This window comes from Crotalus tigris, unplaced genomic scaffold (assembly GCF_016545835.1).
Source record: "Crotalus tigris isolate CLP2741 ecotype Arizona unplaced genomic scaffold, ASM1654583v1 scf7180000023606.2106662, whole genome shotgun sequence".
Lineage (NCBI taxonomy): Eukaryota > Metazoa > Chordata > Lepidosauria > Squamata > Viperidae > Crotalus > Crotalus tigris.
In genome coordinates, this window is record NW_024100074.1 from 1,066,219 (window position 1) to 1,080,876 (window position 14,658).

Here is a 14,658-nt window from a genome sequence, read left to right on the forward strand (position 1 = left end):
TTTTCCTCAACTCGGCGGCTAGCACGGCCAGGATCTTTGTGAACACCCTGGGTGCCGAAGAAAGGCCTAAAGGAAGGGCCTTGTACTAGAAATGCTTGCCCCTGTAACAGAACCTTAGGAACCACCAGTGAGCTGGATGGATAGGGATGTGGAGGTACGCTTCCGTGAGGTCTATTGACGCCAGGAAGCGTACCTCCACATATGCCCCCCAGGATGGACTGGAGTGATTGCATCTTGAACTTTTTGTAAGTGATGTAATAGTTTAGGTGTTTGAGGTCCAGAATTGTTCTCCACCTCCCTGAGGCCTTGGGAACCACAAAGAGGATGGAATAGAACCCCCCACCCCTGTGGTCTGGCGGTACCGGTTCTCTGGCCTGAATCTCTAGAAGATGTTGAATGGCCTCCTCCGTGAGTCCCTGTTTGAGTGGATCCCTGGAAACGGAATAGGCAATGAATCGGTCCAGGGGCTTGGCTAGAAACTCCAGGGACAGATCAAACTGGATGGTTTGTAAGACCCAGTTGTCCGTGGAAGTGAGTTCCCACTGGTGGAAGAAGTGGGCTAGCCTTCCCCCGATGGGAAGAACAGTGTAGGAGTCACTTGGACTTCCTGTAGGGGCGTCCTGCCCCTCAAAATGGCCGCTTAGACTGGCTCTGCTGTCTGGGCCGAAAGCCTGGTCATAAGGACGGTCATATGGTCTCTCCTGTCTGGGAGTGTATGAGCGGGAGGGCTGAGTAACTGTTGGACCTGCTGCCGGCCGAAAGGACTGCCTACAAAAGTATGGAGTGGGACACTTGTTGGATGTTTTGTTCCAAGTGAGCCATGACCTTCCGCTTGTCCTTGTTTTCCACAAGGCACGGAGCCAGGGCCTCCCCAAATAAATTATTGCCCAGATAAGGAGCAGTCGCTAGACGCCATTTGGCCTTGGTATCAGCCTGCCAGTGTTTCAGCCATAGCATCCTCCTGGCTGTGATATTAGATGCTAGAGACCTAGAGGCAAAGTTGGTCGACTGAAGCGTTGCATCCACAGCGTACTCAGTGGCCGCCACCATTTTGCTTAGGTCCTGGTGGGTCCGAATGTTCTCAGCAGGGACTTTGGCCTGAAGCTGACATAACCATAAAAGGGTAGTCCGGACAAAAAAGGACACACGTGGCCGTTTTAATTGCCCATGCTGCTGATTGATGGGTCTTCCGGAAAGTCTATTCCCATTTTTTGTCGTCCACTTTAAGCGCCTCTGACAAGTCTCCAGCGACCGCAGTCTGGGATACCAGAGGGGTCCAGGCTTCGTCTACCTTGGGGACCTCCAGTGCATCAGTGAAGTCTGTGGAGGTGCTAAATATCTTTTTGTCAGTCCCGCTTACGGAAGGGAAGGAGGAAGGAGAGGCCCATTGTTTCTTGATCCCTTTTAGAAAAATAGAGGGGCACGGAACGTGATGTTGGGTTGCCACTGTTTCAAAAAATATCGGATTTGGGCTGGAATCCAATGTTGCCTGTGGCTGAGGGAACTGATCGGATCCTATGTTTGCCGTTGATGTGGCCTTGTGCAGCAGTGTAAGAAACAGGGCTGGATTGAATAGGCCTCCCGAAGGGGAGGGCTCAGGGGAAAGTTCCTCCTCCTCCGACAGATTAAACTCCCGCTGTTCCTCACCTTGAGGGGAAGAGTAACCGCTCATGGAGGAGTGCGCGAGAGACAAGGGCTCCTGAAGTATAGGGAGCCTCGTAGGAGGAACATAAGGTGGAAGCCTTATGTGGAAGCCCCCTGACCAGGTGTATGGAAGGAACATTCTATTAGAGCTCGGTCCACGACCTTGGATAGCAAGGCCTCAAGGCGGCCGTCGAAGAAAATGTCTCCGATGTCCAGTCCCCTGAGTCCTGCAGCCGTAGGAGTAAATGTGGCCTCTGGGGCTGGACCTGGAGCTGTTGTTGTGTGTTGAAACAATGTGGAAGGCGAACTAAGTGTGACAGGCGTCCCTGAGAGGGACCACACGCCTTGAGCTGAAGTTGAAGGGCCTAATAAGGGAAGGTCAAATTCAGGGACCGCCAATTGATCCGTCTCTAATCCGGCCTGCCTCTGCGCTCTGGAGAACTCCTTTTCCAGAGCCTGGTGCCTACGGCTGGCTTGCTTTTCCGCCAACTTGGAAGACTTCTTGAGCGTGGTCTTAGTCTTAGATTTGGGCTTGCCTGCCGCCTCCTGTTCGGAGGATTTATGGCAGCCGTAACTGGAGGATGGAGAGGCAGTGCTCATGGGTTGAGGCATCGTGGAGCCCTCCATCCTTGTTGAGCAGTCTCAGGGAAAACTGAGGCGAAGCTCTGGCAGGCAAGTAGTTGGCGGAAGCGAGATTGGAACAATGAATGTTATTTATTTATTTATGAGACTTATATACTGCTTTAAGTGCGAGCACTCTCTAAGCGGTGTACACCAGTAAGCAATGTATATATATATTTACATTGCCCCCAACAATCTGGGTCCTCATGTTGATTGTATGATTGTTTTTTAACCTTCTTTTAGTTTCATTGTATTAGGGTATGTATGGGTGTGAGTGATGGAGCTGGGAATAAGAACTGGTGCCCCCTCTGCTGAGTGTATAAACAGAAGTGGAGGGGGGACCGGATGTACTTCCTGACTCGATTTGAATGTGAGATGTGGCCTGCCGGGAGAGGGGGATGGTGGGAGGGAGACCTATGGGGTGGGTGGGGAGTTTTCGGGGGTGGAGGTGGGCCGGAACATCCCGGTTATCGTAGGGAGAGGTAGATATGGCAGGAGCCAAGGGGTGGGCCATCTTCGGGGAACAAGGACTCGCTGCATTAGAGCGATTACCTGTTCTGACCCCTTGGACTCTTCTCCAATACCTGGAGAGGGGGGTGTTCAGGACCCTGGCCTCAGGTTGCTGCTTCTTAATGCCAGGTTATTAATAAAGCCCCCCTCATCCGGGACTTGATACTAGATGAGGAGGCCGACCTGGCATGTATTTCTGAGACCTGGCTGGGCCAAGAGGGAGGTGTTCCTCTCTCAGAGATGTGCCCAGACGGGTTTCAGATAATGCACCAACCGCGACTCCAGGGAAGGAGTGGGGGAGTGGCGATTCTTGTCCGAGAATCCCTGAGACCTCGCAGGATCCCAGCCCCAGAGGTTGTTGGGTGTGAGTCCCTTCTCTTGAGGTTGGATTCAAGGGTTCAGTCGGGCTTGTTGTTGACATACTTGCCTCCCAGCTATGTGACAACAGCCCTGCCTGAGCTGCTGGAGGGGGTAGCCAGGTTGGCAGTGGAATTCCCCAGGCTTATGGTGCTGGGGGATTTCAATTTGCCGTCACTCGGCGAATCCTCTGGTGTGGCTCAGGAGTTCATGGCTTCCATGACAACCATGGACCTGACCCAGATAATTCAGGGTCCGACCCATAGGGGAGGACACACGCTCGACTTGGTATTCCCCTCGGGGCAGTGGAGACGTGATTTCGATTTAAGGGGTATAGTTACTTCTCCCTTGTCATGGTCGGATCACTTCCTGTTGAGGTTAGATTTCTCGGTCCTACTCCCCCACCGCAGGGAGGCGGAACTGATTAGGTGATTCCGCCCCAGGCGTTTAATGGACCCAGAGGAATTCCAAATAGCGCTTGGGGGTTTTCCTGATTCCCTCCTCCACGAACCGGCTGAGTCCTTGGTTGCTGCTTGGAATAAGGCAGCATCAGGGGCGTTAGACCGGATCGCGCCTTTGCAACCTCTCCGTGATTGTGGATCCCGGAGGGCACCTTGGTTTACCGAGGAGCTACAGGAGATGAAGCGTCAGAAGAGACGTCTAGAGCGACGCTGGAGGGCTAGTAACTCTGAATCCGACCGGACACTTTTAAGAGCCTATATTAGGACTTATTTAGTGGTGATACAAGCGGCAAAATGTTCACATTTTTCCGCACTTATTGCATCTGCAGAATCTCGCCCCGCCGCCCTGTTTAGGGTGACCCGTTCCCTACTTAATGTTTGGGAAGCTGGGGAGCCCTTACAGAGTAGAGCGGAGGAATTTGTGCAATTCCTATCAGACAAAATCGCACGGATTCGGACAGACCTAGACTCCGATTGGGCAGGGCCTTCTGAGATGACTGGGGCAGGTCTTAGCTCAGTTTTATGGGATGAATTTGAGTCTGTGACCACTGAGGATGTTGACAGAGCGGTGGGAGCAATGAGCGCCTCCACTTGTTTATTGGACCCGTGTCCTTCCTGGTTGGTCTCGGCTGCCAAGGAGGTGACACGAGGCTGGCTCCAGGTGTTGATCAACGCTTCGTTGAGGGAGGGGTCTTTCCCGCAATCCCTGAAGGAGGCGGTTGTGAGGCCCCTGCTCAAGAAGCCTACCCTGGACCCGGCTGATTTAAATAACTTCCGTCCAGTCTCCAATCTCCCCTTTTTGGGGAAGGTTGTAGAGAGAGTGGTGGCGCTCCAGCTCCGAAGGTCTCTGGATGAAGCGGATTACCTAGACCCTTTTCAATCTGGCTTCAGGCCCGGCTTCAGCACAGAAACCGCTTTGGTCGCGCTGATGGATGATCTCTGGCGGGCCTGAGACAGGGGTTATTCCTCTGTCTTGGTGCTACTTGACCTCTCAGCGGCTTTTGCTACCATCGATCATGGTATCCTTTTGCGACGACTTGAAGGGGTGGGAGTGGGAGGCACCATTTTACGGTGGTTCTCCTCCTACCTCTCTGGCCGGTCGCAATCGGTATTGGTGGGGGGGCAGAGGTCAACCCCGAGGCCCCTTGAATGCGGCGTGCCACAGGGGTCGGTCTCTCTCCCCTCCTATTTAACATTTATATGAAGCCGCTGGGTGAGATCATCAGACAGCACGGGGTGAGGTTTCATCAGTATGCTGATGATACCCAGTTATATATCTCCTCCCCGAGCTCTCTCAGTGAAGCGGCCGATGTGATGGCCCGTTGCCTCGAAGACGTGAAGGTCAGGATGGGGGTTAATAGACTCAGGCTCAATCCTGACAAGACCGAGTGGCTTTGGATGTTGCCTCCCAAGGATCATGTCGACTGTCCAGTGTTGACTCTTGCGGGGGAAAATATACCCCTTTTGGAGCGGGTTCACAACTTGGGTGTCCTCCTTGATCCACAGCTGAATTTGGAACATCAATTGACGGCTGTGGCTGGGAGGACCTTTGCACAAGTTTGCCTGTTGCACGTTGCGACCCTACCTGGACCGGGAGGCTCTCCTTACAGTCACTCACGCCTTTGTCACCTCACGTCTGGACTACTGCAACGCGCTCTACATGGGGCTACCCTTGAAAAGTATTCGGAGACTACAGTTGGTCCAGAATGCAGCCGCACAAGTCATAGTGGGTGCTCCTCGATACACCCACGTTACACCTATCCTCCGTGAGCTGCACTGGTTGCCTATTGGTCTTCGGATCCAATTCAAGGTGTTGGTCATTACCTTTAAAGCCCTATATGGCTCAGGGCCAGGCTATTTGCGAGACCGCCTACTACCTCATAGTTCCCTACGTCCGGTTAGATCCCACAGGCTGGGCCTCCTTCAGGCCCCCTCGGCCAAGCAGTGCCATTTGGTGGGGCCGCAGAGGAGGGCCTTCTCTGTGATGGCGCCCACGCTTTGGAACCAGCTCCTCCCGGAGATTAGGACCGCTCCCACCCTGTTGGTCTTCCGTAAGCTACTTAAGACCAGGTTAAGACTGGATCTCCTAGCAAGAGGGGGCGTGTCAAGTTTGGCTACTTGGTCTCACAAGCAGGCAGACAGAGAAAACCCATTGGTAGATTCTCCATCTCCTGTACTGGAGAAAAAAAAGATCACATCCGCATCCAGCTCTTGGGGATGGGGATTTTTATTTTTTACCTCGTTTTGCTCTTTTAAAAAGACCCCCCCAAACACCAGAAATCGCACACCATCACCTGCTGTGCTCCCCAACAGATCCAAATTCCTTCTTTCCCCTCCTTTGAAACAAACAGCCCCCCCCCCTGAATCCTCCCATTCCTCCCTTCTGAATTACAATGAAAGAAAGCCAAGTCTTATTCTTTTGTGGTCTTTACATATTTAAATTGCTAGAAGGAAGTGTGGAAGCAAACCATCATGAGACACTCTTCTGTTTTAATCTTTTTCCCTTGTCGTTTTTTGGAGTTTTCATCCTGCTTTCGTGAGAAGACAGTGTTTGGGGGGGGGGTGAAGCTGCCCCTTCGTCCCTCAAGCCACAGCCGAGCAAGACACCAGCCTGTCCGCCTGGCCGCGTGCTTCCTTCTGTCCAAGATTTTTGTTGTGAGCATTTCTGTTGAGGATTGGCAGCATGTGTGTGTGTATTTGATTTTTATTTCCCCACCCCCATCTGCTGGGTGGATGCAGCAGGTTTTGGTCACTTCTGTCGTGCTGGGAGGTTACCCATGAAGCACATTTGTTTTGGGGGGGATCCCCACTCTGGTTGCTAAGCTTCTTAAATCCTCTTCCTCCTCCTCCTCCTCCTCACCAGAGCCCCCCTTTGTCCACAACGGTGCAGCAGAAAGACCCCTGCTGCGCTGGAGATGATGGGGATCTGCCCTCTGCGGAGTAGGGGCAGGGCTCTAGCTGATTGGTGTTTCTTCTGGGCTCAGCGGAAGCACCAGGATCAGCGCCAATCAGCTGAAAAGTAGTGCTGATCCTGGTGTTTCTGCTGAGCCCTGACAGCCCCAAAGAAGCGCTGATCAACTGGAAAGTGGCACTGATCCTGATGCTTCCACTGAGCCCTGAAGAAGCGCCAATCAACTGGAAAGTGTTGCTGATCCTGATGCTTCTGCTGAGCCCTGACAGCTCTGCAGCTCCAACTGTCTCTCGCTCAGGCTTGTGCGGTATTGCCACTGGTTCAGTTCATTCCCCTCCCCTGCTACCACTTCTCTAGGATGGTTGCGTACCACCTACCAGGTGCCAATGTACCACCGGTTGAAAAGCCCTGTCCCAGCAGAATCATGTGGCAAAAATGGGAATACTTCAATCACACTGGCACAGGGAAAAGTATAGTAGAAGAATAGCCAAGAATATTTGCCCCAGCTCTGTGGTTCTGTGGGACTAAGAATGTTTGGGGGGACATGACAAAGGTACATTTCAAAATACAGTTCTGCATCCCTGTAGTCTGGGTAACAATCCAAAGAAGATTACACTTGATTGTTTTCCCAATCAATATTTCAGTTCATTCATTTTTATTAACTACAAAAATGTTTTCTGTTCTTATCCAGTAAGAACAACTTGACACAATAAGTGCATGTATACAATACAAATTATGTTTATTTATATAGCAAAACCAAGATTTTTTTTCCTCACCTGCTTGGTTCGGCTTCTTGATTCAACAGATAGATTATTGTATGTGTAATGAGCTTGTGTTATTCCACAGAAAAGAACAGATACAACCCCTGTCAAGAAAATAACAATAAAAAGCAACATTAAATAACTGTAGATTGTCTTTTTTTCTATGCTTATTAAGATTTTAAATATGTTTTTTCATTCCTAAAGTACTGAAGATCTGGCTTGCCTATGAGGACCTGGTAAGTTAACCTTTTCTAAAGCATGTATCACATGAAAAGCTACAGAGCTCAATATCTCATTTGAAGATATTACTCTGTGTCCTGAACACCTAGTTCTCTATTCCCAGGAGTACAAAGAAAACTGTTGTACCTGTAAGTAGGACCTGCCATACAGCATCTTCTTAGATGCCCACCTATCATATATATTCCATATTTGTAGAGAGAACCTTCACAGCTCCTGATTCTTCAAACCATTGGTGAGATTGAAATAAAATACTAGCTTCATTCTGGCATTGAGAAATCAATCTATATTTTGTAGAATACAAGCATTTTATGCACAACCATCTAGATACAAAGGACAAAATTACAACTAGACTCTTTGTATCAGCAATTCAGTGATATTTGAAATATAGCGCTTAGATGTACTACATTTCAGTTCATACAATGTTTCAACATTTTTAAAGATTTATTTCCTGCTGATAAAGAAAATTGTAAATAGCCTACTAGAACCATAACGAATACAACATAGATCATATTTTGTCTAGAATTGTTCAATATAAATAATTCTGTATTTATATAAAATTCAGTCTATTAAAAATGTTAACAATCTTATTTAAATGAAAACAAAATACAGAGGAATCAGCTTCAGCTTCTCTGGCTCTGACTGGAACTTTTGAGCTTGCTTTTCAAAAAATTATAATCTCCATAATAATGTTTAAAAATATATTCCTAATGTCAATCCTATAGAATAGAAAATCTCAATATTATAAATAAAAACTCTTCAACTACCTGGATTTTCAATAATGGTCATGCTGGCTTAGAATTCTGGGAGTTGAAGTCTGCATATCTGATTAGTAAAAGCTGCCTTATGGTAGCCAATTCAAAATATACAAGGATGTTCTTGTTTTGGTACAATTCAAACTGATTTTGAATTTTGTAACACCAGTAAAGGACAGAAACTAAGGCAGCTTAGTCCAGGAAAATATATATCATAAAAACGTCCAAAAGTCATTCTCAATTGTATACATTGTTGTTTTTAGCATTTATTTTGATGCAGGAATAAGGCCAAGGAACTAAGTTATAGATTGCATAGCTTTTCACATTCAATATCCTAACTATGTTTCCAAGAAAATCAGTGTGAATCAACATCTTAAAGCAGTTCTTGGAAAAGATGCCACTGCTTTTAGATACTGAGAGCAAGTGCTATGGTTTTGTTCTTGCACATGATTCAAAGCCCAGACTGAATTCAAAATGTTGCAGAAGTCTATTCAATTATGTATTCCATGCATTGTTGCTAAAAATAAATTAATTTACTTATCTCAAAAATAAATACACACATTTGATGACAGGAACAATTACAGTGTTCCAATAATAGGAATTGCTATGTCAGCATGACATTACTTAGATTCTTCTTTTCTATAAAAGCGCCTTACCTGTAAAACCACAAGCTTCAGCCAACAGGAATGTACTCCAAGACATCAGGAAAAAAAGGGCTGTCTCCAGCAAGGGAAAGCAATGTAGTTTGGTAAACTTTGTCACGTGAACATTTTGTCAAGGGCACACAAAGACTAGATGTGATTTAAGAATTTCTGATACCTGTCTCAAGGGTATTAGTGATGAGGCAGAATTATAGAGCAGCTATACAGTTAATTGTTGGTTCTCATGACATCCTAATATAGACTAAAAATAGTTTTAGATTAGCCTTAAATCTTTGCTTGGACAATGGCTAGATTCTGAACTCCTTTATCAACTGGTCTGTCATCTCCTTGCATCCCTCCTTATCTTCCTATCTGCCTTCTCCTTAAATTTACTAGCATATAATCTTTCCATTTTAGCCTAATCTGAATGAAACGTTTGACTTAGGCTTGATCCACAATAGATCCTGTCTCTATACCAAGTTTCTTGTGCTGCAAAATTTTCCCTCATCCAGAGAAGCTTTGGAAGATTATATGTTATCCACCACAATTCTCCAGAGACAAGAGCTGCAAAGAAGAGAAAAACAAATTGCCTGTGCCAAAAAGGGAAACTAGGACTTGGTTTGCACATACAAACAGCTGGAAGGCATTTTAGCAGAAGGATATAAGAGCTGTCACAACTCCAGTTGCTACTCCCATCATGAAAGAACCACTGAAGATTCCAAGAAAGACGCCAACAGATTTAAAAAAGGCTGCTGCATCAAAGGCATGGGCATTTTCCCCAGTGGGTTGATATGCTACAATAGAACTGTAAAAAGAGAAGGGAGAGAGAAATAGCAATCAGCCAAAAATCTATCCTACATCATTCATTAACAACCAACAAACCATTGTTTTAGACATCAGGAAATTCTCACCTATTCATCCATTCCCAAATATCTCCAGGTAAATACAAGAACAATGATATCCCCACAATGACATTACAAAACACAGGAAAATATCTGAGCATTTTACTTACGAAGATAGAACAATAGCAACAGCATCATTTAGAACACTTTCTCCAAACAGTAGTGCATATAAATCAACATCAGCGTGAAGTTCATTAAAAATTGCCAGTACAGTGACTAAAATAAGGAAACAAAAAAGTGTAAAAGGCTTAACACTGAATTGTATTTAATTCTTCATAGAAAACATTTTCTCTACATTTCCTATACAGGGAAAGGTTTTCATGTTGCAATACAAACATGTAGTCAAAGATGTTAACAGGCTAAGCGTTAGTGAAATGACTTACAAGCATTTTTGCAATTTCTATATTTACTTTACATGAATTATGCTGATCTATGACTGTAATAAATATTTAATTTGATTTATATGTATTAAATTTATTACAAGGTAACTCTACCTTACTAGTTATACAAAACCATACAGACACAAAGTTTGATTCACACATCATGTTAAGCCAAATGCATTTTTTCTTGTTTGTTTTGCTTAGCATATTTGTGAAATCACTGCATATGTAAAGTATGCTTTATGCCAGTGGTTCTTAACCTTTTTGAACAAATCACCCCCTTGAGCCAATGAGGAAGTTGTGATCGCCCCCCTCCCCCAACATAACCTCTCAATCACAACATAGGAAATAATTCTTCAATTTATCCAAACACTTTTTTTGTTTTCTTTAAAATTGTCATCAGGACAGATCGATGCAAATAATTTATTTCCAGTCTTTTTCCCAGATCTCAACTGTGTGAAAAATTTTGATGCCACCGTCACTTTATTCACAAACTTCGTGATACATGTATTTCATTATTATCTTATTTATTCAAGACACTTAAATGTAATGACCACTGAAAACAAAATTCAATTGCAAGAAAGTGAAATGCCCGGAAAAAAAACCAGTAACATTTAATGATTGAATTACAAGTGAAATTTAAGACGCAAAAAGAAATATAAAAAGGGCATAAGAACAAACCACAATGCAGGAACTAAGAATTTCAAGACGAAAACTCTGAAACTAAATTAAGATTTGAGGAAACTATATATAGTCACGCACACTGTAAAAAGGATGAAAAAGACACAAAGAAAATATAATATTGAACTGGAGTGCACACTAAAAAAATACAATACAAAATGTTTTACAGAGCCACTCAGCATGCGATGTTTCGAAAAAAGCGCTCCCCCCTCCATCAGATATACAGCGATTCACTGTACAAAAGTCTCAAAAGTGTCCCCAAAACCTCTCGCTCCATCGCCCCCATATTGCCCCCTTTTCGTTCCTTCGCCCCTCTGAAAAATGAAATCGCCCCCTGGGGGGCAATATCGCCCAGGTTAAGAACCACTGCTTTATGCCTTACACACTGTATGAACCGAGCCAATTATAATGTAGGTGAATCATGCATTAAAACACACTACAACCATGTATAAACCAAATTTTGAGGACAGAAGTTTGTACCTGGATCAGTAGCAGATATTATGGCTCCAAATAAAAGGCAATCAGTGTAATAGAATTTATCAGGAAGCTGTCCTACCAGCTTCATTAGTTTTACCACACCATACATGAGATTCCTGCAGAATAAGCAGATGCAAGGAAACATTATTTTTTTCAATGTTTTTATTTATTTCTCTGACCTTATTTAAATACTTTTCAGTCCTACACAGAATTAAAAATACATGAAATTCAGTCAAACATAATAAACACAAAAAATGCCATGTAGAGTAATATCAATGAATGAAATGGTTATAAACCACATTATTTTAGATTTAGTCTATTATGTGTTTTTTTTAAATGTATGACTATTTTTATTTTCCAAGTAATTCTAGAATGGATAAATATAGAACTTAATTTATATATGATTACTTGAATGAAATGGATGGCCCTGATATTACATTCATTCTGTTTTCATTGAATACAAATAAATAAAAAGGGGATATTGCCCTTGATACTTCTCATACATATCACACATAGAAAGATAGAGAAGGGAGAGGAACTATTTTAAAGCTATTTTTAAAAGGTAACCAAATTGCAGGAATGAAAACAAAAAAAAAAAATAAAGAGAAATTTTACTGGTTATTAGTTTTGCCAAATATCTTCTCTTGCATTTTCTCTGTTTTACTGAATCAGCTGAAGAACAGTGGCCAAAATTATCTCCCACAAGGCCTAAAAAATATTGCAATACTCAACTCACCCAATAATGAAACAAGAGACTGCAGTTCCCAAGAAAGCATAAGTTAAAATTGATCCAAGATTTCTGAAAAAGTGTCTCTGTAGGGAGGGGAAAAAGTGAATTAGTTGCAAAAAGGAGTTCTTCAAAAATTTTCCCAAACTCAAAAAAAAAGAAAAAAAAAAAAGTACCACATTTGGTAATGTGAGTGTGGAAATGTTGGCCAGAAAACAGATGTTTATTAAAACATCAATTATCTCTGAATCATTTTATAGGGCTAGCTCACAGATCAGCAACCCACAGCTCCAGAGCCATATGCAGCTCTTTGAGCCTTCTCCTGTGGCTCCTAGCCTCCTCCGCCATTTGCAGAGAGAGAGACAGAGACAGAGAGAGGTACTTGTGCTCCCCCCCCTCTCTCTCTCTCTCAGTGCGATCACAAGCTCACTGCCTGCCCTACCTCTTAGGCCCCCTTCTGGGACACTGTCCCCAGGAGTTCCCTTCCCAGCCTGGCCGGGGGCTACCCAAAAAGACTGAAGTAGCGGCGTCGGGGTCAGCGGGCATGGCGCCAGCAGGAGACAAGTCAGGTGAGTGTCGCATCACCTCAGTTCTCACCAGCCGCTGGTTTGGAAAGAGAATTTGGGGAGGGGGAGATGCTGTTTTCCTTCTGGGAAGGCAGAAGGTGGGAAACAGGCAAAAGAGAGGAGTTGTGAAAATAAACTACAGGACTTTCAGTGTAAGACACAGCCCTGCATCATGCAGGCTATATGGGAAATTCTATATAAGTTATATAGTTTGAAAACCTCCCAAGAGCAGCTTATTCCCATATAACCCAATCAATCTTCTAAAACTTGGAAGATCTTGGTTGACAACCTATGTGAGATTACAATAAACCGTGAAGTCTGCACATCAATTAATGAGAGTTAAGGGAGTGCCCAGGTAGTTAGGTGATAAGTGTAACTAATTTATAGTAGGGATGTGAACAATTTACACATTTAAGAACAGAATATTCCTGTGAACTTCAGAATGCTCAATTTCTTCTTCAGAACATGCTATCCTAGCAGTTCAGTAGTTTCCAAAAGTAAACCCTTTAAACTGGTATGGGTAGTCCTCGACTTATGATTACAATGGAGCCCAAACTTTATGTTGTTAAGTGAGACATTTGTTAAGTGAGTTTTGCCCCATTTTACAACTTTTCTTGTCACAGTTGTTAAGTGAATCACTGCAGTCGATAAGTTAGTAACCTATCACAGCTGTTAAGTGAATCTACTATTGACTTTGCTTGTAGAAGATCATAAAAGGGGATCACATGACCTTGGGACACAGCAATGGTCATAAATATGAACCAGTTGCCCAAGTATCTGAATTTTGATCACACGATCAAGGGGATGATGCAAAAGTTGTAACTGTGGAAAATGGTCATAAGTTATATTTTTCAGCGCTGTTGTAACTTTGAATGGTCACTAAATAAACTGCTGTAAGTTGAGAACTGCCTGTACTTTATATTACAGTAAATCACTCAACTTAAAGGATACCAAATGTTATGCCAAGCTTCTGTAAATTTGGAAGAAAGGGAGAAAGAGCCATGAATTTAAACTCCTAAAAGTATAAAAGTCATACCCATCTTGTCACTAGTAATAAGCAATTAACAATCTTATATGGATCCATTCTTGTCTGCAATAAAGATTCTAATCTCTCTGAGCCACGTTTGCAACCTCTGCCAATTCCAGCTAGGAAGTCAAGCTAAGCTGTGAAATATCAAGAGATCTGTAATTGATCAGGAAGCATGAATACTAAATTTGTACAGCTAGTTCTCAACTTACAATCATAATGAAGTCTGCCCCAGTCATAAAGTGGGTCATTTTACAGTCTTTTTTATGGTGGTTGTTAAGGAACCCATTGTTTGCTATTGGGCATTTTTTTGCCAAAAACTAGAAATAAATGACAGGTTTGGGCAAAAAACATCATAACCTGCAACCATCTGTCCATGGGACAATTTAAATGGCCATAAATACAGAACACCTGAAGTGCAGTCAAGTGACTATGGAAAGAGGGAGCAGCCATCAGAACTTCAAAACCGAGCTGTAAATATCTTTGGGTGTGTGTGTGTCTGTTGTAGCTTCAAAAAGTTACTAAACAACTGGTCATAAGTTGAGAACTACCTGTACTAGCACTACTGTATGCTCCATACTAACTTGGGCCTAGGAAATCTGATAAAAAGGGAAACTGGTGCCATTTATTTAAAAGCTTAGTCCTGGGGAAAGGGAATTTCCTATTCTGCTCCAGCCAGATTCAAGGTAAAAGTGCAGGGACATATAATTACTTGCCCAGTTAAGACATTTTCTCCCAAGAGAATAGTCACATTATACCCAGACATCTAAAAGTTTTAACACTGTACACTGCCTGGAGTCATTGTGAATGTTGAGTGGATAAAATAAAATAAAATAGTGTGTGTGGGGAGTAGAGATTGCAAGAAATAATTTGCCAGGCTTGTGAGTGGGTTGGTGACAGACACCACACATAACCTCCTTGCTATAGAAATAGAGATCATTTCTTCTTCATCTGATGCTTCACTGGATCCAAGGCATTATTTATAAACATTTGCACTATA

The 14,658-nt window shown here is 43.9% G+C and overlaps 2 protein-coding genes across 5 annotated transcripts in view; one reads left to right on the plus strand and one right to left on the minus strand.

Annotated features, from left to right (window-relative positions):
* CHST7 (carbohydrate sulfotransferase 7) overlaps nt 1-14,658 on the plus strand; it is a 105,765-nt gene that overhangs the window by 71,925 nt on the left and 19,182 nt on the right. The gene's annotated exons all lie outside the window — the stretch shown is intronic.
* Nucleotides 1-14,658, minus strand: part of SLC9A7 (solute carrier family 9 member A7) — a 97,487-nt gene that overhangs the window by 46,445 nt on the left and 36,384 nt on the right. For all 3 annotated transcript variants that reach the window (XM_039319639.1, XM_039319640.1, XM_039319643.1), the window contains exons 4-9: nt 12,075-12,151; nt 11,342-11,454; nt 9,911-10,016; nt 9,562-9,703; nt 8,914-9,019; nt 7,281-7,369 (exon numbers count right to left, since the gene is read on the minus strand). In XM_039319639.1, the coding sequence (XP_039175573.1) occupies nt 7,281-7,369; nt 8,914-9,019; nt 9,562-9,703; nt 9,911-10,016; nt 11,342-11,454; nt 12,075-12,151 (633 nt within the window). The remainder of the gene's footprint in view (nt 1-7,280; nt 7,370-8,913; nt 9,020-9,561; nt 9,704-9,910; nt 10,017-11,341; nt 11,455-12,074; nt 12,152-14,658) is intronic.